This window comes from Sebastes umbrosus, chromosome 19, assembly GCF_015220745.1.
Source record: "Sebastes umbrosus isolate fSebUmb1 chromosome 19, fSebUmb1.pri, whole genome shotgun sequence".
Lineage (NCBI taxonomy): Eukaryota > Metazoa > Chordata > Actinopteri > Perciformes > Sebastidae > Sebastes > Sebastes umbrosus.
The window spans coordinates 9,932,083-9,956,826 of NC_051287.1; the positions used below are offsets into that span (position 1 = coordinate 9,932,083).

At 41.0% G+C, this 24,744-nt stretch overlaps 1 protein-coding gene across 1 annotated transcript in view; it reads left to right on the plus strand.

Annotated features, from left to right (window-relative positions):
- tsc1b (TSC complex subunit 1b) overlaps positions 1-22,822 on the plus strand; it is a 30,671-nt gene extending 7,849 nt beyond the window's left edge. Inside the window, exons 4-23 of the mRNA XM_037752113.1 lie at positions 553-705; positions 2,192-2,336; positions 2,802-2,956; positions 3,058-3,131; positions 3,215-3,393; positions 3,920-4,038; positions 6,171-6,336; positions 6,444-6,565; positions 7,362-7,455; positions 8,468-8,575; positions 9,264-9,903; positions 11,258-11,301; positions 12,701-12,867; positions 14,264-14,446; positions 14,662-14,772; positions 16,634-16,756; positions 17,358-17,545; positions 17,636-17,809; positions 18,807-19,890; positions 22,813-22,822. Coding sequence (XP_037608041.1) covers positions 553-705; positions 2,192-2,336; positions 2,802-2,956; positions 3,058-3,131; positions 3,215-3,393; positions 3,920-4,038; positions 6,171-6,336; positions 6,444-6,565; positions 7,362-7,455; positions 8,468-8,575; positions 9,264-9,903; positions 11,258-11,301; positions 12,701-12,867; positions 14,264-14,446; positions 14,662-14,772; positions 16,634-16,756; positions 17,358-17,545; positions 17,636-17,809; positions 18,807-19,491 — 3,630 coding nt within the window. The 3' untranslated portion in view covers positions 19,492-19,890; positions 22,813-22,822. The remainder of the gene's footprint in view (positions 1-552; positions 706-2,191; positions 2,337-2,801; positions 2,957-3,057; positions 3,132-3,214; positions 3,394-3,919; positions 4,039-6,170; positions 6,337-6,443; positions 6,566-7,361; positions 7,456-8,467; positions 8,576-9,263; positions 9,904-11,257; positions 11,302-12,700; positions 12,868-14,263; positions 14,447-14,661; positions 14,773-16,633; positions 16,757-17,357; positions 17,546-17,635; positions 17,810-18,806; positions 19,891-22,812) is intronic.
- The last annotated feature ends 1,922 nt before the right edge of the window (positions 22,823-24,744 follow it).

Sequence of the window (24,744 nt, forward strand, 5' to 3'; positions counted from 1 at the left end):
CAAAACACAAGTTAAAGAAGACTAGTGAAATGAAAACGCTATTGATATTGTACATACATTACAAATGACAGGACACTCAAAATGTTGAATCTGTAAGAACGTAGGCATTAATTATTGTGTTGGAGATCTTGCCCTCAGCTCTTACAAATGCCATCAATTACTTCCATGTTGTTGTTGTTTTCTGTATTTGCATATTGCCATAGCAAACTAAGACGTGGATTTGTTGTGGTGTAGGGCTTTGAGGTCATCATCATTATTTCTGCAGTCTTCTATGATTTTATTTGCATCTAATCAAAATGCTCACACCATCTTCGGTGAGAGAGGTCAGAGTAGAATCACAGTGGTGATTTGTAGCTGTTGTTTGATGTTTTGTGTAACTTCAAATGCTCTGCACGATACAGCATATCTATAAATAGATATGGAAAAAGCACAATTAAATAAAGTATCCTTAAGGAAAGTTTCCTTTCCTTATAAATTAATAAGAAGAAGAACTCCAGCCATCTGATTGTTTTAAATACAGAGCTAACCCTGCTGTCCCTCCCTCCCTCACAGCACCTTCTGGACAAGATGAATGAGTGTATGACCAAACAGGCTTGCCGGCTGCCCACCCTCACCCTGCTCGGCCATGTAATCCGCAAGCAGCCGTCCTGGATCCACAAGATCGCTCGATACCCTCTGCTGCTCTCGCTGCTCAAATGCCTCAAGGTAACGACCCAGTAGGGACTCAGTGAACAAAGAAATCTCCTAGTCAAGGCACTTAGAGGTGTGTGGATGTATGAGGATTCGAGATCTCATCCAGCTGGTTTTAGAATTGATATCACATAGAATATGATATTTGGTCGGACACTTTCTCAAAGACAATTTATTTTTAAGGTTTTGGTACTACATCAAACAGTATATATTTGTTTGGATATAATTTAATAGGCACTGATCCCTGAAGGTATGGAGGATGGAACCTGCCAAAATAAAAAATAAGTAAATAAATGACACAATAAATTAATAAATGTCATTAATTGTAGCAAAAATAATATTAGAAATAAATGTAGCCAATAATTAATTGATAAAATGTAACATAAATTGATATTTCTGTTTGAATTTGCTTCTTCAATTATTTATCTTCGTATTAATTCCCTTATTCATTTACTCTTCTGTTTAATCATCCCTTTTATTTATTTCTGTATTCATTTTCATTATTTATTTTTTTTAATTTTTTTTATTTTTGCATTAATTTTTTTATTTATTTTATATTTATTTTTAAATGTGTATATTTATTTTTTTTATGCACGATTTTCCCTTTGCACTTCACCCCTTATTTATTTCCCCAAACTTATTTATTTCTGTATTCTTTTCTTTATACATTTCTTTTCAAATTACTTTTTACATTTCTTTAAGCATTTCTGCCTCATTATGCAAATGAGGGGGTCTGTCACGCAACACTTGTCATCATGAGGTTGTTAATTAATGGCTACATTTATTTTTTATATTATGTTTTGCTACATTTAATGACATTTATTTATTTATTTATCGAGTCATCTATTTATTTATTCAGTTATTTTTTATTTTGGCAGGTTCCGTCCTCCATATGAAGGTGACTTTCAAGACTCTTGTAAAACTATTGTAGCAGTAGTCCCCACAGACCAAAGATTTAATACTAGCAAGCACTGAAAGTGTTTTGTTGAACTGAAACCAATTCCTTACAGGTTTGATGGAGTATGTTCTTGATTAGCTTTGTCAGTAAAGGCTCCTCAGAGAAACACAAGACACATGTTTGTCTACTCAAATGTTGTACAACGTTGCTGCTCAAACATTTGTTGATTAAACTCTCGATTAGATTAAGTTTGTAGCCGTGTGAGTGGTGGGGCTCTAGGGATGTGATGATGGTCGGTCTACTGCTCTGGTCCAGACTGAAATATCTTGACAAATATTAGATGGATTGCCATGCACTTTGGCACACGCATTCATTCAATTAATTCCTTGTCTCCAGCTTCTCCTGTAAACTTGGCAGTGCAATATTCATATTGAATATTGAATCCCAGTTGGTCTCCGTCCTTACAGATTTTGAGACTCTTGAAGCATTGTCTAAGCCGGTGTCAGCTTCTAAACCTAAACTAAATAAATGGTTCTTTATTTGAATCTTTTAATCTCTGACTTTGTCATAAACTTGAATACTTGTGTCTTAATTTCCTGGCAGACGGATACGGACGTAGTGGTGCTGATAACTGGAGTGCTGGTGCTGATCACTCTGCTACCCATGATCCCTCAAGCTGGGAAACAACACCTGTGGGAGTATTTCGACATCTTCGGCCGCCTGGCGTCTTGGAACCTGAAGAATCCCGGTAGGAGTTTCTTCCTGTCATGTCGGTGCAACATGTATATATTAATGAATGGGTCGGCTACTCCGAGACTTAACTTCTAGCGCAGCAAAGGATAATAATGTACAATATATCGATATCAGAAAATATCCCTTTTAATATTGTGAGAAGTATTGCCCAGCGCTGTAAAAAAAGGAAACATTTTTGGCAATTTGAATATTGTATTTACTGTTTTATTTAAATCTCATCTATCAACACCTCATAGGCTTCTGAAAAGATGTTTGCACTCGCAGCCATGTAGGCAGTTAACTGGAGCGTGAAATTCCAAATTTGGTGAAAGGGGAGGAAGTCTGGGGGGACAAAATAGGCCATAAACAAACAGCAAGATAACGGCAAACCCCGTTACAGTTTTTTGTTGTTTGTGTTGAATTTGTTAATCTGTTTCAAGTTTTTTTTTTTTTTTTTCTTTGATATTTTTGACATGTTCAGGGCACGTGTCAGAGGTTTACCTAATCCACCTGCACGCCAGCGTCTACTCACTCTTCCATCGTCTCTACGGCATGTACCCCTGCAACTTTGTTTCCTACCTGCGCTCCCATTACAGCATGAAGGAGAACATGGAAACTTTTGAGGAAGTAGTGAAGGTGAGGATGTTGTCCCTGCTGATGTACTTTGTTGCTCTTCATTAGAGTTTTTGTAGCCAAATGATTACTAATAAAGATTTTACGTTCAACCTTCCATTCAGCCGATGCTTGAACACGTTCGTATTCACCCAGAGCTGGTGACGGGAACCAAGGACCACGAGCTGGACCCCACCAGGTGAGTCTCCTAGTGCTCCGCCTGGCAGAGGAACAATTTACTGTTTAATCTTCTTTGACTAATGGTGCTGTGCTTTGCTCTAGGTGGAAAAAGTATGAAATCCACGATATCGTCATCGAATGTGCCAAAGTGTCTCTGGACCCCAAGGAGGCCTCCTGTGAGGAGGGCTACGCCAACATGCCTGAGAATTTCTACCCCCAATTCCACCTGCGACCACAAGACTGCACTTCCAGCCCCTACACAGACCTCCACAGCAGCTACGGTCAGAAAAACACTTCACACATAGGACACTAAAAGCCGTGAAAAAAATGAAAAATGTCTTTTTAACCCATTTAGATCACATCCCCGGTCATATTGTGCACCTATTTAACAGAACAGTATATGCAAAGAAATTACAAAAAAATCAATATCTTCGTATTTTTACATCAAAATCCAATCATCTTTTCTTCCTGTTGAGCAAAATATGATGTGTGCTTAGTGAAGTATCATCATGCTCATATCTTTTTCTGTTTGTTTCTTTATTTTATCAGAAATAATCTCATTTTGTATTTCAAAGAAAAACTAATGTGAATCAATAATGAAAATGTTATTTATACAGCCTGAGACAATTATGCCTTTTTCAGTGAGTCCTTTTCAGTGTTATGTTTTTGATATTAAGCACAGTGTTTTCTAACTGGTTTAAAGGACAAACACCAAACAGTGGTGTCCCAATAGAGCAGAGAGAGGCCGTGGGTTGGTAGGTGCATCCATTTGAACATTGATCAGACTATTTGTCTTCTTGACAACAGGAAGCTCTTCTTCGACCCCATTCTCGACTCCACGGCAGCCGCTACCCCCACCCCTGTCCTTGCCCCCCTTCTCAGGGACGCAGTCCTCCTCCCGCAGCCCACAGACCTCCAGACGGCAGGTGAGATCATCCATAACACGGTCAGAAGCTGTCTCGGTTCAAAACACAAGATTGGTGAGTAACCGATCAGAGGGCAGTACCAGAGCACCACGTCGTTAAGCCTCTGTTTGCTGCCGGCTCTCGTCGTGTTTACATTCCATATGTCACCTGTCAGATGTAGTGAATTCAGGGCTTTCCTCCAAAAACAAACACAATGCCCTCAATCAGAGCAACGACTCCATGTTTTTCAAGACGCGGAGAGGAGGCGAGTGGACAGTTTTTTGAGTCATCAAAGTCAGCAGGCTGGCAGACAGGCGGGTCAAGCTTCAGGAATTACAACGCATGCCCCCCTCGTCGTCCTCCCACCTCTCTGTAGACACTCCCGAGGGCTGGCTGCCATGGAGATGTCGTCTCTCCCTCTCTATTATTGGGCCAGCCACACGAGGGAGGGGTCCGGGTGTTTTTTCTGCCCCCCTGGGGTCTGTCTGAGGATTTGTCTCTGCGTTACACTCCTTCCGACCCAGACAGACGGAAAATTTGGAAAACATTGGAGACCCGCCATTTTAGGAAACACAGCATTTCGACTTATTATTAGTCACTGTCACCGCTAGGTAAAATAACGTTGAAAGGCAAGTATTTCAGAAAGTTAGTATTTGCAAATAAATGCTTGAATCTCAACTATTAACATTAATAACATTAATGTAATAACATTATATATTTTTAGATGTAGTATAAATCAGGGATAATGTACAGCGAGCCGGTCATTGTTATGAAATAAACCCCAATCGGGCGATGCGGCACCAATGTCATGTCGGAGTCTTGCATCGCCCTGTCGGGGTTTATTTCACAACAATGACCGGCTAGCTGTACATTATCACGCTTATTACACGGCTACCTACTTAAGAAAAACAATAATTTGACACAAAAACGGTCCCCAAGAGTCCGACGTCAGAACTGCGCCCATAGCAACGGTCTGTTATATATAGCAACGGTCTGTTATAAAAAAAGAATCGAGTATTCAGCAAAGCGGTGTAATAATAAGATGGTAGTATTCCTCAGGTATAATAATTACAGCAATAACAGTAACAGCACTTTCCTGGCCTTTTCTGGAGTGAGGTCAGAGGTCAGAGGTCAGGGATTCAGCAAGTTGGATGTTCAATCTGCCAAAAGGCTCAAATCTGGATCTCTTATTGAGTGACTCCTGACTAAAGAATGAAGAAATCTTGACTCATCTCGTCTCATAATCGGTTTAGTTAGTAGATGCCTAAACAACAGCCACGCTCATAAGTATACGGCATTCGCTGTGTGAAATAGTGGCTCTGCTTTTTTCCTCCGAGATTGCTTTATATCATAATAAAAAAAGTGTGCAAATTTGTATTATATTAGCAGAGATGTTTTTTTTGTCTCCAATGAGTTGGCCATTCTCTGTTATAACAAATATATATCCTAAACCCTGTAACTACGCCCCAATTCTGCCCCTCAGCCTACAAGGTTGAATTGATTTTGTAATATTTCTCAGTAACAGTTTTAAGTACCACAACTTCCTTCCAGCATACAGTAGATGCTTTGAAACTCATCGGTAAAATATGTTGAAGTTTGAGCGTCAAATTTATCAGGGTGGGAATACATTTGTGGTTTCTGGGTCACTATCAACATACAAGGAATGTGTCTTTTAACTTGCAAGATTACCAGTGTGTAGGAGTAGTTTTGGGCAGCACCAACAAAAGTGCTTTTACCTCTCATGTATTGGAGTAAAGGTTTCGGAGGCAATTATCTCAGGACTTTGACACATAAAAGCAGAAGTATCTGCATGAGCAGACACCACTAGGAGTGATGAAATAATATGCTTTTGGTAATTTGGGTGAACTGACCTAGAAGACATGAATGCACATGTATTTCACAAGTTGAGAACCACATGTGCATAACAAGGTTTAGACTGTAGACTTTGCAGAGCAGCAAGTCAGGCTTAAAGGAATAGTATGCCACTTTGGGAAAGAGATTTTGGCTGGCTGTAATTTCATATTACGTAGAGACAATAATCTAACTCCCTGAAAGAAAGAAAGAAAGAAAGAAAAGTGGTATTTCCCAGTGGCTTTTACCTATCAATGTTTTCTCTGTCAGAGCTGTAATCATTTTGGCCTCCGTCTTTGTAGAACTCCACCTGTGAACTCAACTCTTCCTGCGGAGGGAAGGACCCTCTGTGGAGCCCCTCCTCGTTGTGCGGCATGGCGACGCCCCCTTCCTCCAGGGGCATGTCGCCCAACTTCGAGCTCTCCCACAGTGCCTCACACCTTCCCAACCGCTTCCACAGCACATCAGGTCAACACTTAACATCATTATAATGGCGGTCTACTGAAGTGTGTTTTTTTTACGATGCTCTGGAATTTTCTTTTCCGCTGACCGCTGATTGTTTTTGACCCGAGCAGGAGGAAAAGGAACGCCTGCCTCCAGCACTCCAGCCACCTCTTCCCCACCTCCCTCCCTGTCAGATGACTTCCCCATAATCTCCTTACCAGCCAACACAGTCCAGTCCAGTCCACCAAGGAAGGTATGCTCTCTCCCCTCCATTTTAACATTGTCATTATAACATTCCTTGTTTACAATTTTCTTCCTGTCAGTGAGTTTAGGATGGGCAGTTGTCTGTTTGTGGATTTTATTTATACATTCACTAAAAGACAAAAATCCCCAAATATACTTTTTCCATTCTTTTTTTAAATTGCAAAAAGCCAATGGATGGATTGAAATTATTCATCACCTGTATTCTGTTTTTTTTAATTTTACAATAGCTTAAAGGTCTTATAATACATCTACAGAGCCTTTAGAAAGGTGCCGAATAAAAGTATGGCTTTTCCTGAAAAAAATTGTTATGATTGTGAATCAATCATTTAAAAAAATGTTAATGTTAAAAATGTTATTAATTGCACCTTTTTAAATATTCAGGATGCTGTTCATCTTATGTTGCTTAATTCACTCGTGACAAATATGTCAGCCTTATCAAATTATCTTAACTTGCATCATCTTCAAAACTCATTTCCTCGACAGCAGGACGCAAATTAATTTATCAAATGTGTTTTAATTTTGCCCTCAGAAGTGGAGCAACAGGAGAAACATTTTTTAATCATTAAAGCCATATTATTGGTTCTCAACAGCAGTCTGATTTTTGTGGGGCTTTTTGTCTCATAAATGTTCTTTATTCTGGTGTATAAAATGTAGAACCAGGCAAAGAATAAGAGTCTCTAATCAGCCTTTAATCCCATGTTACAACGTGGAGAAGAAGAAGAGCTGGGGCGAACCACTGATTTGTTATCCAGACTGAATTAAAACTATAAACTGTGACTTTTCAGGAACGGCGACAAGGAGAAAGCAGTAAGCCAGCCCTGGTGAGACAGGAGCCAGTGAAAGATCCAGAGAAGAGTGCAGAAGCAGCCACAAACAGAGGTTAGCCTCATCACTTTCATTTTATCACTGTTAATTTCAAAGTAAAGGTCCTCAATTTTCAATCACATCTAAAATGAACCCGTGGAAAAGCATGATAAATAATTCAATCCGGAAGGGACCCGAGGGCAGTCAGACCCGAGGATAATCAGACCTGAGCCAATATATGGTTGACCTGCACAGACCCTGATAGAGAGAGAACACCATGAGCCACCAATTAACTCACAGTCGTAGTTAAAAGGTGCCTTAATGTATGTAATTTTTACCGCACTTCACAGCTCACTCTCTCTGTCTGCCTCAAAAACACATTTTTCTCCCGTGATGATTATGATACGGACCACATGATCAGAGCAGACGGAGTCCGCTTTGATCCACTCAGGTGTTTAAAGAGTGGCTCTATCTGCGTTCTTTTTTCCGGGATTTTCAAGTGGAAACGCCCACTCAGCCGCTAGCAAAAAAGCAGTGACGTAGGTTACCAAAGTGAGCTAATCAATAAGGTTATGAATAATGTGAATGCTAGCACTAGCTGAGTAAAAGTTAATACACTAACTGTATATATATATACTGTATATATAGTAGCGTCGTCATGCAGAAACCTATGTCAGGTCACGTGGGAAAACGTTTTTAGAAGGGCGTGGTAAAATAGCATTTTGACACTAAAACATACATACTTTGACCGAAATTTGAATGTTCAGATTTTAATACATAAGGAACACCACTGGGAAGCAACAGAATGACATAAAACCTAAAAAAAAATAAAAAAATTAGACCTGCAGCAATACAACAGAATCTGTACCCGGACTCAATTAGACTGAATGTAATTTCAACTTGGCCCGACTTCTATATGTGATGCCAAATGTTAAGTCATTTGGATCATTAATCTTAACAATCTGCAAACTTTCCTAAAAATAACCATATCAGAGGTGTATTTCTTGCTTTGATGTTTTGGCTTTTTGGAGACGTTATTCTTCTGACATCAATACCCACACTTGTGACACATACACTTCCTCATCAGACGCTGGAGCCGCCGAGAACGTCTCCATGACTTTGACAGAGCTGTCGGTCTTCATGAAGAAACAGGAGCTGGAGCTTCAGCTGAGAACAGAGAAAGAGAGGGAAGAGGGTGAGTACGGGCTCGGTGTGTAGATCAAAGAAGCAGATCCAGTCGGTGTGTGACTCAGCATGGAAAACACAGGCCACATTGTTGGGGCCTTCTTCAAGAAAAATAATCCACCAAAACCAAATCATGCTGTACACGAGCCTTTCTTGCAATTAACAATATATCAAAATCTCACGTTTCATAGCAGAGTCAATCAGTGCAGTATTTTGTTTTGACTGAACCCAAAAGGTTTGTCGTTGGATCACATCTTTTAAATACGTGAAGTCATTCACCTGTTCAGATAAATGAACCTGAGCTCATGCACTTTCACTAAAATATCCAGAATGCTAACACATCCCTGCTTGTATCCCAGTGTGTGTTCAGCGAGCTCCGCACTGTTATCGGTTTAAATCCCACTTGAGCCACTTGTACTAAAAATAAATGCACCTACGGTACTGTGAAGCACTTTGGATAAAAGCATCTGCCAAATGGCAAACGCTCTGCTGCCAAAGCTATCTGCTTAGACTTAAACATTTCCCTTCTCTTTGGGGAAAAAAACAGAAGCCCAGAAACCTTGTTTTTTTCTGTGTGGGATGGCAGGTACTTCACATTTATTTTGACTGCAGAAATATTTAAGCACAGACATTGACATTCAGAACATACAAGCAGGTTTAAGTCCACCACAATCATCCATATGTTGTTTCTGCTGCAGCTGCCTTCACAGAGGAGCTGCTGAAGATCACCGAGGATAAGCAGGAGCTGTCGGGTCTGAGGGGCTTCGACTCCCCTTTCTATCACACCACTGAGACTTTGACTGGCTGTCAGGCACAAGAAAAGACCCTCACCAACACCCAGACTGGAGGGCCCGTCAGGGACACCCACCATGTTGTATCGACGCCAGACAAAGGGGAGACCACTGTGAATACCAGCAGTGTTGGGAGTGAGAGAGGGGGAGGAGGAGACAGCAGGAGTTCAGCCCTCGGCCTCGAGCAGTCCTGGTCCTTCCAGTCGGGGTTCACCCCCATCGACCACCACCTGCACCGGAGCCCCTCTGCCCCGGACGACGAGGTGTCCAAGTTCGGGATGTTCTCCCCGAGCCCGTGCAGCAGCAAGACCCCGGCCCCGATGCCCTACGAGGCGTTCTTCGACCTGGCTCTGCCCAGGGCGGCCTCGCTCTTCGTGGGCCAGAAGACGTCGGAGGCAGTGCACAAGGCGGCGATGGAGCGGCTGTTGCAGCAGGAGGAGGGGCTGGAGGATGGGGAGGAGGAAGGGGTCGTGTCTGCTTCCCCACTGGAGGTGCTGGATCGCCTTGTTCAGCAGGGGAGCGACACCCACGACAAAGTTCTCAAGAGGTAAGCTTAGAGGTTTTCTGGCTTTTATTATTGTCAATTGCTCAAACATTGCTCAAACATTTGAGGTATTTTTGGATAGCAATGATAGTTTTAAAGCAGATATATATTAACAATCTTTTCTGTTAAAAATGAAGACATGTAGAAAAGGTATTCCTCTAGTTTTGTGAGCGTGTTGTCGGTATGAAAAAGTATGTTGCTCATCATACTGAGGAAACTCAGGGGTGAGGAGTTCTGATGTGCAAGAGCCTGCCTGGGTTGTTTCCAGTCTATTACTGCGGCCGAAAGGAAACACCCAGTTGAGAACAAGTATGACATTGTTCAGAATCCGTCGGCCCTTTTCTTTCTCCACACGCACACACACACAGCGAGCCGGTCCTCCGAGCCAATAGTACAACCGTGTCAGCAAAGTCAACGCTGGGCACAGAACAGTCTGGCTTTGCTCATTTCAGTCGCCCATCTCCCCGACGTCTGTCTTCATCAGAGCCAAGCGCGGCCTGATGGAGGGAATAAAATCAATGGAAACAGAGAGTTTAGTACGGCTGAGACAACTGACCAATACGGCAATTTAGAATGATATGGTCACTTGTAGGGGGTGGGCAATATGTACAACATTAATGTGCCGATAACTATAACCGCATTATTTCTATTGATACGTCACGACATCTACTAAATAAAATATAGCAAAAAAATCTCTTAGTCGACTAAGATTTCTATAATTAATTAGTCATTTTTTATGCTTTTTTCATGCTGAATGACTTATTTCCAAGACACTTATTAGCACATCTCTGGTAAACACAAGAGTTAAAGGGGCGCATAAGTGTGATTTTTTTTTTTTTTTTTTTTTTTTTTTTGTGGAGAGATCTAGTATGATATGGTTGGTACCAATGGATTCCTTAGGTTTCATATAGTTTCATATGATACCAGTATCTTCACTCTCGCTTTAAAACCTAGCCTGCTACAACCTAAAAATCACAAGTTGTGTTAATGGGTTAAAGAAATTAGTGGTTAACTTGCGTTAACGCGTTATTATTGCGTTAACCTTCACAGCCCTACTCACAGTAGTTGCGGTAAACAGGGAAAACCTGGATCGAGATGTAGTATGTTTTTGATTTACAACCAACATCAATGAAATGTTGGTGAATTTAGCAGCAGAATACTTATTTTTCCCCGTTCCCAATACCAGAAACTGTTGCTTTTCCAAAACACGTATACACATACAGTATGTAAATGGCTATTGGTTGTGCTTCTGTTTACTGAATCATATCATCACACACCCTGACATGAATTACACAAGACAGAAACATTCCAGAGAAGTCATTCTTCTAAAATGTTTTTTCATTCTCTCCTTTTCCAGATTACCGTTGCCCAGTAAGTCAGCTGACTGGACGCACTTTGGAGGTAAAACACTGGCACTTCCGTACACTGATAAAAGAAGCTATTATGAAGACTGCAGATGGAGCATTATTCAGGCATGACTAGTGATTCGTCACGAGCTCTGAGACATGAACAGCATGTTAAAACGTTATCCAGCCAGACAGGGAATTTGTTCAGTGGAAGTTTATCAAAACACACAAAGTTCCCACAGTCATGCAGTGCCCTGATGAACTCAGAAATTTGAAAGTTGGCCGCTGAGAGGTTTCTTCGCCCTTTATTTACCTCCCCGTATGCATTCAGTCGACCAGAGCAATAATCTAATCTTCTCTAGGTGCAGCTCAAAACAAAATAGAAACACAGTGTTTTTGTCAAAGCTCTCTACCAACTTGTAATTACAACTCTGGAATTTAATCATCTCCCGTGGTTGACTGATAGGAGTCATGTCATTTTGATTGCATCCAAAAACAACAATAATATTTTTGCTACATTTAATGACATTTATTTATTGAGTCATTTATTTATTGATTGATTTATTTATTTTAGATTTTTGCATGTTTCGTCCTCCATAATAATTGTGGTTATTTTTGATGCACGTCATGATCCAGATTAGATTTTTTTTTTAAACATTCTGTTGTGAAAATAACACATTTAAAGCTGCAGTGGGTAGAAATGGAGCAAATATGATTTAAAAAAAAGTTTATTTTTATAAAACGGTCACTATATCCTGACAGTAGTGGATGACCTTCGGTGTCCTCCTATCCTCCTAATGGCATCTGCAAGATTTCACAGACCACAGAAACATCTTGTAGTGTACTGTTTAGCTGTAAAATGAGAAAGTTTGTGAACCGGCAGCTATGTTGACATCTACTGAGGAAATACTAAGCTTCGCCCACCAGCCGGAACACAGCCAATAGGAACACTCTCTCTCTGAAATGACCTGTGATTGGTCACAGACTCACAGTCTTCCGTCACGGGCTAGATTTTCTAAAGCCTGAAAACAGAGCCATGAGGAGATGCAGAAGTCTAGTTTTCTCTCAGAACACTAGAATTATAATATGCTGAAAGGTTATTATAGAAAGCTAGCGGAGGTCTATGCTCTTTTAAAATAATTATAATATTTGTAATACTTTGTATTGTTTCTAGTTTCTCGTCATTGTTCCCTTTGTAAAGTCAGAAACATAACTTATATTGTTTATAGTGACTGAAGGACATTTTCACCAGAATCCCGTCGGCCTCTCTGGCTTGGCGAAATCACAGCATTGTATTTATATACAGTCATTTTTTCTATTATATTCTCATTGCATTACCTGCGCTATTCTGGTGTTCTACCCTCCAATAATAATTAAGCTCATTTCTACCAGTGTGTATGTGTGTCAGGCGTGTGACCGTGTTAATTACATTATTATTACCACTGCCTCCCCAGGCTCGGCTCCGCTGGACGAGCTTCACACGCTGCGCAGCCAGCTGCTCCTGCTGCACAACCAGCTGCTGTACGAGCGCTACAAGAGGGAGCAGCACGCCGTCCGCAACCGACGCCTCCTCCGACGCATCATCAACGCCACTGCGCTGGAGGAGCAGAACAACGCCATGGCAAGTTTTCACATGCTCCTTATCACAGATTAACAAAGCGGTAGTGTAGAGTTGTTTGTTGAGATGCAGCACCACGGGACATTTAAAGGTCTATCCTGTAAACTGGAGGCTCACAGGTTTGATCCCCCAACATCCAGCGTGTCCTGTTTGCATTCTGAACACAATGAGAGGAGAACACACACCTAAATTCCTCAGAGATATTCGCTGACCACTGAGGCATTTCATAACTCCAGCTGTCAAATCAGTGGAGAATCATCTGCAGCACGCAACGATGTGAGTGAAGTTGTTTTGTTGGCAGATGAGAGCGACCCAGACAGATCGGTTTTCAACAAGTGATGGTTACAAAGAAGCCATGAAGGCTGTTTTGTCTTCTGGAATGAAATGTAAATAAAGAAGAGGAACACTGAACCATTCACGCAGCAATCGGCTGAAAATGTTGCACAGGAAAAAAATATAAAAAACTTTTTCGAGATTAAAGTAATTCATTTATGAGAAAAAAACTGTAACATTCTCTGAGCTTAAAGTGGCAAATTTACGAGAAAATATCTCACAAATCTGTGGGATTATAAAAACGTAAATATACGAGAAATAAACTTGGAAAACTGAGTCGGGCGAAGGTCCTGAAAGATAAATATACATGTTTTCTTTCATGTTCTTAATGTGTTCTTGTGAACAGTATTAATATTATAGAAGTTCCAGGAAAGTAGAGGCGAACAACTTCTATCTTTGAATACACAAAGGCGTTTGTCTTTTACCGTCACTGTGTCAATGTGAAGGGAAAACAACACAGGAAAAGCAAATGACATAAGTGCCTGTGTTGCACCGCAGATTATGGTGAATTATGTCCTTAGAGTTTGCTAGGGAGAGGGACGTCTGGAGTACCCTGCTTAGCCTGCTGCTCCTGTGACTTGGTCCAGATAAGTGGATGAGAATGGATGGATGAATGTAGGCCTATATGTAATAATAATACTAATATATTTTTTACTCTGCGGCTCACATTGCCGTAGCGTTTAACGGTGGTATAAGTGGGATGAGGTTAATCCAAATAAAAGAGGTAGGAAAAAAAATAAAAAAGGGGGGCAGAGATATATCAACTAGGTTGGATGCTGTATTCAAGTTTGTACATCAGATTAATTTACGTATTCCATGTTTTTTTTCTTGTGAATTTAAGACTGTAATCTCGGAAATTCTGAGTTTTTTCCCTCTGTATACTGAATATTACCCCCTCTCCACCGGCTTTTTTTTTAACCTACAATACGCCGTCGTGCCTCGCTAAAAGACCAGCTGGTCTGCACAAACTGCTTCAAAGTGCCTTAAAGCATCTATTCTTTCTAGCAGACATTTAGAAACTCCTGTACACTTTGTACTTAATCAGTGCTTGTGTGTGTCTGTTCAGAAGGGCCAGCTGAACCTGCAGAGCGTGGACATCGTGTCTCTGAGGGAGAGTCTGCAGGTGGAGCAGCAGCGGTACAGACAGCTGTGGGACGACCGGGAGACGGTGGTGACCAGGCTGCACAGTCAGATCAGACAGCTGCAGCAGGGACGAGATGACTACTACACCAAGAACCAGGAGCTCCAGGTACACAGACACACACACACACACACATGCACACACACACACACACACACTGATTCAGAGATGCACAAAGATTCAGACGCTGGCACACACAGTTATACATCACTGTATATGTTTTATAAAATACAATACGATGATAATACAGTACAAATATATGTGGTTATCTTCATATGATGTAATGTAACTCTCTTTAATCTTGTTGTGTTTTGTGCCTCCAGAGCAAGGTGCAGGAGTGTCAGAAAAGGATGGATGAACTGGAGGCGGAGCTTCAGAGGGCCAACAACAAAGTGTGCCACACCGGTCACCTCCTCAACCAGATGACCATCAAGGTAAAGAAACACCCGAGCCACGGTCTGATTGAACTCATTATTTTCTCAGTTTCAGGTCGGTGATCAGACATGGAATACGTGACGTTGTTGGCCTCATCTATCTGATTAGCTAACAGGGTTTGTCATTTAAACAAAGGCAAGACGAGGCCATTCTATTAACAATTCAAAGTGCTTTACATAAAAGTGAACATTAAAATTACAATTAGAATTGAATGATATTTAAAGAATTAATTAGACAAAATAATAATAGACCAGAAATACAGTGCAGTAATAAGATGCCCAAAATTAAATATAGGAAATTAAAATACAGCATAGAAATGAATCGGGCGGAGGCAGCACAGATATATTCGCGATGGCTTTATACGGAGAAACCTGATATATCATTGATAAGTTGAATTGAATTAGTGTTTCGGTCCTGGACAGTATCGGCCATCAGTCAAACCTACATCTGATATTTCTTTTGCAATGTGACGTCCTGCCAAAAACAATGTCTTCTACAATTTTTATCTTTCATGTCTGGGCAGGTGTTCAGTTCCAGGAAAAGGAGATAAACATGTCTCTGCTAACAAACCCATATGGGCGCTATTCACACAGCTTTTAACTGCTTTATGTTAAATCAGCAAGACTGTTTGGTTGCTGCCCTTCAGGCTCCTCTAGTGTAAATCAAAATTTTCAATGTGCTTCCTCCTGCTTTTCTAAATGGAGAAATTGGGCAGGACAGAGAGCAGGCTGGTGGACAGTTGGGTCATACTTAGGGGGTTAGAGTACAACAGCGCATGCCCTCGTCCTGGTCCTGCCACCTCTCTGTAGACTGTCCCAGGGCTCGGTTGCCTTGGAGATGTTGTCTCTCCCTCTCTATTTTTGGGTCATCGGCGCGGGGGGTCTGGGTGTTTTTCTGCCTCCTGGGGTTCGTCTGAGGTCTGCTTCCCTCCTCTGACCCAGACTGAGCCGAAATCCTGACAAACAAGGAGCAGTTGGTTCAGTCCTTGTTCATGACATTCAGTCACAATGAATAGACGGTATGGTTTAATATCCTCAAAGTTAACGCGATAACGTGATAATAGACTTTTTTTTTTTAACGCCACTAATTAATGTAACCTGCTCTATTTTTTTGCGAGGAAAAACTGACCAGCATTTGACCTCAAGATATGTGAATAAAAATGGGTTCTATGGGTACCCACGAGCCTCCCCTTTACAGACATGCCCACTTTATGATAATCACATGCAGTTTGGGGCAAGTCATAGTCAAGTCAGCACACTGACACACTGACGGCTGTTGTTGCCTGTTGGGAATGAGTTTGCCATGTTATGATTTGAGCATATTTTGTATGCTAAATGCAGTACCTGTGAGGGTTTCTGGACAATATGTGTCATTGTTTTGTGTTGTTAATTGATTTCTAATAATAAATCTATACATATATTTGCATAAAGCAAGCATATTTTTCCACTCCCATGTTGATAAGAGTATTAAATACCTGACAAATCTCCCTTTAAGGTACATTTTAAACAGATTAAAAAATGGGATTAATGTGCGATTAATCACGATTAACTATGGACAATCATGTGATTAATCGCGATTCGCTTTTTTAATCGATTGCCAGCCCTACTTTGAAGTTGACCACTGTCATAAAGTTAAATTAGTTTCCGACAAAAGTAGCTCCTTAGAGTGACGTGTATACTGTGAAATGTTTAGATGGCTCATTTGCCGCTGCTTGTTGAACCTTCAGTGGGTTTCGGAGAGATGATTAATTCCGTCGGGCTTGTTGTTGATGCATTCCCAGATATTCCTGGACAGGTTTGATTTGTAGCATAATTGCTGTTTTGCCCTCCGTCGTCATTGTTCGTCTCGTGTGTCCTTCAGCTGAGCAACAGCGAGAGCACCCAGCAGCAGATGAGCTTCCTGAACAAGCAGCTGCTGCTCCTCGGGGAGGCACATAAGCTGTCCATGCAGGAGTTGCACCACGCAGGTGCCGATAATACAAAGGTACGGTGGAAGGAAGTGTGTGTGCGTGTGTGTGTGTGTGTGACAGATGCGGAGAACTGCAGAGACGACGTACTGAGGTGAAAAAAGGGAACCTAATTGGGTTTGTTGGGCGCCAAGTCAAACTGTCTCACTGAAGCGTTTTTAGCTTCGCTGTAACATCATCTATCTAGATATGCCATGGTCATATGGTTATCCAAAGTATGAGGATAGACTTCAGTGTAGTCAGAGGGTGGTTCTAATTGTATACAATTTCACATTTTCTCTTTTTTATTTTCACTTTTGCCATCTACCAGACACACAGATAAGATTTTAATGTTAGTCGATTGTACAAAGATTAGAATGCACCTCATGACACAGAGAAACCTGCGTTACTTTCTTTTTGTGAGTCAAATTACAGTCAGATACTGTAGATAATGGTAGAAAATAGCTTTTACTGTATTGAAAAAATAGTGATGTGCATTGAAAAACTCCTCAAAGAACTACCATGAAAAGAAAAAGCTGCTCACACATGGCTGAAAACTTTCTTTCATCTGTGTCTTTTTCACCTTCTCTTTCATTTCTTGTTCCTTGCCTGTGTGGACACTGACCCACCACCACCCAGGAGGCCCAGATGCTGAAGGTGTCTTATGGGAAAGAGGTGGAGACGCTGAGGCAGAGCCTTCTGGTTCAGGGTCAGAAACTGGAGGCAGCGCAGCAGAGAGTCGCCGAGCTGGAGACGCACCTCTCCAAGAAGGAACACCTCATAGCCGAACAGAAGAAGTTCCTCGAGGATGTGAAATGTCAAGCGAAGTGAGTGTGAACCTCCCCCAAGTTCTCAAAATCATCTTCTCTTTCCCCGCTTCACTTTTCTCATCTCTTGCTCTCTCTCTCTCTTTGCAGGGCGGAGCTGCAGGCCTCAGACAGCAGGTATCAGGCTCAGAGGAGGATCACTCAGCTGCTGCAGACTGAACTCTTGCAGCTCTACAGCAGAGTGGAGATGGAGGCTCCCGCCAGCACCATCACCAGTTCACCACCAGGGGGCAGAGTTGAACCACACACTCGTGCAGACTCCAGGTCAGGCTCAGTACTCTTTTAGTGTAGCTGTTCAGTTTGCACAGCATTGTGTTACGACTAGACTGACAAATTTACTAGACGATTTAACTTAGTTCTGCACTGGTTTACAACCTTTATGGCAGTTTAAAGAGGACCTAGTATGCTTTTCTGCTTTTTCCCTTTCCTTTAGTGTGTTATATTGTTTTTTTGTGCATGTAAAAGGTCTGCAAAGTTACAAACCAAAAGTCCATGCCAAAAGGGAGTTTCTCTCCCCCACAGAAACACTGCTGCTGAACTGCCTGAAAGGCCTTGCTTCAAGTCCCGCCTTTTCTTCCATAATGTGTTGATATCACCAAGTAACACATTTGCATAATATCTGCCTAGCAGATAGTTTGACACGCCATCGAACAAAGCTAGTTAGAGCGGAGCTGGAGCAGAGTCCAAAGAGTTTGGTGCAGTTGACAAATCAGGTCTGACTGTAGGGGCAGGAGCTCAGACAGAGGGTGAAAAGAGGTGCTGCAGTACAGACGGTGCTCTATCTTGCTGCCTCTTTTTATTTTATATGTTGCTAGGCAACCACTAAATGAGTGCTAACGTTACCTTATTACAAACCATGAACTGTATGTGACCCAAATAGTTAATAGTACAGTTTAAATTAATCAAAACGAGTGCTTCCCTTCTTTTTTTATTATACTATATTAATGATAGCATTACCATCCACAAATGAATGTCTGCTTCAGACTGCTATTTTTAATAACTTTAGAGTAGTAAACATCTTATGTTTGTCACAAAGACGATAATAGAAGAATGCAACTTGTACCAGGTTTAGGTGTCTAATAAGCACCAAGCGAGTCCTGATATACCAAAGCTCTGGTTACTCTGTGAATAAATGTATTGCGTGTGTTTATGTAAATGTTAGTGGTACTGTTTTGATAATGGTACTCACATAAAGACTTGATTCATCTGATCTATCAACAGATTTCTTGAGTGTTTTTCTGAATATTTTTGTCTTCCACAGTGTCATGGTGCCAGATGGACAAAGTAAACATCACACCAACGAGGAGGTGGACAGTAGACCACCACGCGACTCCCCTCGGGGCAACGGCAGCACTTTATCGCCACGGCAACCAAAGCCGAGCAACTCTTCCAAGTCAACAGCCAACTCCATCAACGGCAGCCAGGATCTGGCCCCGCCCCTGCTGGTGGAGCCCTCCCCGTCCTGTCCCTACTCCAACTCTCTCGCACCCGTGCCCCCCTCCGACGCGCCGCTCACCGTGGGCTCCTACCCCAGCGCCAAGAGCTTCCTGGGCATGAGGGCACGCGAGCTGTTCCGCAACAAGAGCGAGAGCCAGTGCGACGAGGAGCAACCGCCGACGCGTCTGGCCGGCCTCGCCCACGGCCTGAAGACTGAGCTGTGTGTGGAGCCGCCCTGCCCGGGTTATATCGTCCCCGTCGGCCCAGCACCTCCCCCCATCCCGACTCCGCCCCTCCCCGCCCCAGCTCTCGCCCCCGTCGCTCCTCTCACTGTGCCCACCAAGGAGCCCCCCTCTGAGCCCAAGCAGCGGGCCTCCAGCCAGGAAAGTCCCCGCAGGAAGGCAGGGGCAGGGTCGGGTGGAGGGCGGGGTCAGGCGGGTTCAGGGCGTCCCCGGCAGCAGCAGCTAAAGATCATGGACTATAACGAAACACATCACGAGCACAGTTAGAGACACAGAACTGAGCCGGGACGCAGGGCGGAGATTGAGAGACTGAAGTTCAACGATGGAGAAGAGCTACAAATCAGCAGAAGAGTAACATGTCAGCAACTCTTTGGAATTCAGTGTTATTTGTTCCATTCCTCTGAGTGGACAACAGGATTTCCCACAATGTTTTTCTACTTTATTTTTTTTTTTCCTTTTTTTATACTGAGTCATTCCCCTTAAGAATTTTGACAAGGTGACCGGGATACAAAGTCGATGTGTTGTTACCAGTGGAGATGCTAGTCTTATGATTTTGGTTATGAGACAAAGACGCTCAAAGATATGCCGACAGACAGTGATCGAAGTTATCAGTCACTTACTCGTGACACTGTTATTAATAACTTACACGTGACATCGTTATCAATCGTGGAGACGGGAATTTCCAGAGATAAATATCTCAAAATATGGACAAATACAACTGTAGTCAATACCATACATACCATTTTTTTGTAGTTTGGGTGTACTGACCCTTTAAAATCCAATTGGTTATTAAAAAACACCAGAAGGATCATCTGTTCGGCATGCTTTGGCGTTGACTGCGGACCGAAATATGTTTTTGATATCAGAGTGCATGTTGAGTGTTACATCAGAGCGGCAGAGGTGGCGAGTACGTAGAGATGTTTGATTTGTTCTGGGGATATCTTGGAGGTTGACTGAATTGGGAAACCTGACATTTCCATACAAAACTCCATTGAGTTTTTGTCCAAAATAAGCCAGAGAGAGAATGTGTTTTGTAGGTGATGCAGTCGTGATGGTTCTCGTATTTCAGCAAAGATGCAATGAGGAAAGTGTGTGAAATTTAGAAAATGATGAAATTGTATGCATTTTTATGAATTCCACATTCTGTTGTATCTTTTTTTTTTTTTTTTTTTATTTATTCAGCCATGAAGTACATATCCTTAATTTGAATCAGACCTGGCAAGTAACACAAGCCCAAGCTATAAAAATCACCTTTTTTCTGTTCAAGACGACAACCAGCTGATCATTTCGAAGTGCCATGCAAAAACATTTGTGTTCTGGCTGAATTCAAGCATCTCTAAACAGAAGTGTTGTTTTCTCATGTTGCGTGTACATTCTGCTGGTACAGCGTGGGAAACCAAAAGCATCTTGTCCAATCAGGTTCCCTTCTGCAGGTCTGATAAACGGGGAGTTTCTTTCTGAGTATTAGAAGTAAACTCCTGTATCGAAAGTCATCTAAATCCTGTTGTCCACCGGGAACTCCTGCTGTCACTTCCTTTTGCCTCGCTATCTAAAGCATGTTCAACAATCCACTTTAAATGCCAACCGTAGTAACTACCGCAAACCAAGACAGAAGGTACAATCAGCACAAACTGAAGGAACCAGGACTCTGACCAGAGCTGGAGAATCTGGGATAAAACGGCAAAAAAAGGAAGTTCTTAAAGCAGTGGCTTGTGTTTAACTGTGAACAATAAAGATCGTCTTCAATGTTTTGCACTACAATTCTGAGTTTTGACATTTTTTTTTCACTGCTGAATGTAAGCCCCTTCAGTTGCACCTCTGTGGAAATGCGGCATCAAGGTGTTGTTTTCATTATGTCCAGTGAAGGTTGAGTTTGTTTTTGGGACTGGACACTTTCAGATGTTTGCAGACTGAAAAGAGTCAGTCTGTCCTTCTAAACTGTGTTGTTGGTTTTACAGCTCGATAGAAAAACAGATGAAAAGAGAATGAATGAGTGTACAATGGCATACAGGATGATTTTTTTTGTGATATAAGGCACAAAAGCACGATTAAGTGATTAATCAATTAGTCGATGGACCGAAAAATATTTTAATAATCGTTTTAGTCATTTCCATTCCCATCTTTGCATCCTCTTAAATGTGAGGATTCAATGTTTTTCCTTGTCATATACCATAGTAAACTGAATAATTTTAGTTTTGGACTGTTGATCGGGAACTTTTGGCTCTGGGAAATTGTGACTTGTCATTTTTCACAATTTTCTATTTCCATTTTTTTAATGCATGGCCAGATTCTCAGGCTTGTTTATTAGATTTGATTTTTCACAATCTAAATCCATACACCTTTTCTAATTTAGACTAGCTATATTTCATTCAGGAGAAGTGTTTCTCACAGGCATTTAACACTAGCTGGAGGGCATTTGCATGGGGTCAGACCAGGGAATGCATTGAGCAGTTTAGCATATTTTTGTTTAAAGGTCCCCATATTGTAAAAAGTGAGATTTTCATGTCTTTTATATTATAAAGCAAGTTTAAGTGCTATATAAATACTGTTAAACTATCAAAACGCTCAATATAGAAAGAAACACACACAGCTCTTATTCAGTAATTGTGGGTTTGAAACAAGCCGTCAGGATTTCTGCCTATTTGTGATGTCACAAATATACAATATATAGATCATTATACAGTTTTAAACATAAACATTCGAAATGTGTCCCGGTTTATTTCCTGTTGCAGTGTATGTAAATAACATCAGCTGACAGGAAGTAAACATGGACCCAAGCCGTTGCCTAGCAACGCAATTCCGTTGCAATTCCGTTGAAATGCACTAAAATGGAGTGTTTCAGACAGAGCGTGAATACAGGTATATTTAGGCAGACAGTATGAGGAAAATAAAGGGTTTCTTGAACATTACGGCATGTAAACATGTTCTAGTAGAAACACAAAATACAAGTATGAACCTGAAAATGAGTATAATATGTCCCCTTTAAAGTAAGTGTATTGTTTGATATCTGTACTAAAACTCAGATATCATTTAGGCACTAATATCAACATTTTTCAAACGATAGTCTGTCCTATCTATGGCACTAATTATTAAAAACTGAAACATCACTAAATGCTATCTAGCTTACTGCTATTATTAGCAGTAGGCTAAGCTAGTAGATATGGTAGCCTACAGTGGTACCTAGCAGTAGAAAAAAATACAGACTTTGTACAAAATGTGACAGTACAGTTACACCTTTGTAAAAATTGTATAATTTATTTCTTAAGTATTGCTGCAGTGACGCAGTTCGTGAAGGAATATCAACCATTAGCTTAGCTTAGCATCATCTAACACTGGAAACAGCTAGGCCTGTCCAAGGTTACCTAGGCAACCAGGTACCTAGGCAACCAGCTGCCTGAAGAGCACTAATTAACGCGTTATGTTAATCCGCGCAGCTAAATAAGCTAACTGTCAACTTCCTTATGGTTCATAGCTTCACATTTACTGGACTGTCTTCACAACTAACTCTCGGCAAGAAAGATAATAAGCGTATTTACCCGAAATGTGAAGTTATTCCTTCAGTAAATAAATACAGAGGTGAGTATTGAGACTGACGTGTTGTCAAATCCAACATATATATATATAAGACAGTTGTGCTTAAAATGTTTTGTCATCCAATTTAAACTTTACTGTTTGATTTCTTTCTAGATTATCTCATAACTTCTGCTGACTTTCCTAAAAAAAAAGAAGGTGAGTAACTTTCTGATTATTTTTTTTTTCTCACAGATACTGTAGGAGAGTCCTTGTTTCCATGTTGTTTGTATTTACTTGTATCCTTCTGTTTGTTGTCCTGTTTCCACCAGAGGACACTGTTGCTCCAAAAACACCAGACTGCTCAGCCATGATGTTGGGATCAACAGGTAAGGCAGTCTGGTAAATATGGTGTTACACAGTTGATGATTGAAGATGATTCAGATGCTTAGGCTGGTCAATATATGACAGCAGAATTGATGATATTGACAAGAAGGTGTTATTTTTCTCACTCCATGTTTTTTTTTTTTTTTTAATATGTCAATTTAGTTGAGGTTGTAAGGAAATAGTATCACCACAGTTTAAAAAAAACATCCTCTGTAAAGACAGCAGACAATAACCCCAAACCAGCAATATTACTCATGCTTAAACAAAAGTGCATCCACGTTGATTTATACAATGAAATCTGTTTTATTAATTCAGTAATTTATTTGATTTTCCTATACAAATATGTACATCGTAGAAAACAAACTTAAAATTCAGAAACTTAACAGTGTGTTCACTAACGGCATCCTGTCATTTTGTATTTTTTGTGTTGGTGTGTGTGGTTTGTGTATGTACATGCGTGACTGTGTGTGTGTGTGTTTTATCAGCTCCCAATTCCCTGGGCCTTGCTGTTAACTCTCATCCTGCTTCCAGGACTGAATCATTTTTTGTGAGTATAACCGACCAAGTATGATTAGTTTATCAAACGTGTGCATATGTATTTCACGAGAGAGAGTCCAAAAAAAAAAAAAAGGAAAAAAAGTGGTATGATTAATTTACCAGCATTCCGCAGGGTCAAGGAAATTGATGCAGGATAATTGGGCACATAGGGAATCCTTGGCAATTTGTGCTTTCAGACTCTACTTGAGAAATTAGATGTCAGTGCAAATGTGAAATTGCTCCTCAATGTTCTCAAAGATTCCATGAAAATTTAAACATAAATCTTAAGTATTTCAAGCAAAGGGATTCTTTCCTTTTTTTGTGCCAACTTGAAATGAAGCCCTGTGAAAATGATCTGAATGAAGTGAAAGTGTATGAGGGGGGGGAAGAAGACATCCGAGCTTGTGTAAAGTTGGGGCTGCACTCCGAGGAGGATGTCGGGGCTCTTGCTCTCGGTAAAATCCTCATGCAAGAATTCATTAGATTCTTTTTGACAGGAAGTAAAGTTTGAATTCATCTGAAGACGTGTAATTATAATATTCAAGATATGTACACCTATAGCGCAAAACCTAACTCAGACGGTGCGGTATAGCCTACTTTTTTATAACTCGGGTTGTCAGTTTAGAAGTTGGGAGGTACAATCGTACGACACATGTGTTCATATGAATGAAGATGCATTACACAGGCGTGAATAATTGATATAAAGGAGCATACATTTGTCAAGTTCGGGAGGTCATTGATTGATAAAGTTGCTGTGTATGTTTTAGTTTGAAAAAAGTTAGAAAAACAGTATTTGAAAAGCATTTATTTTATTGCAGTGGTCATTAATTACATTTGATCAATTTAGCTTCAATTACAAGCATTACTGAAAATTAATAAATCATTATCATCATCACCGAGTCTGATCAGAACTTGTGGGGAATTTTGTATTCATGCAAAATCAAGATAAACTGCTCCAAACTCCTAGTTATATTTAAATGTTAGTGTTTATTCCTCACGGACACACAGTGCAAAAGAAAATGCTAAACAAGAATATTTTTGGTAAGCATACTACATACTGACACTCTGGAAAACGGCTTCATTTGT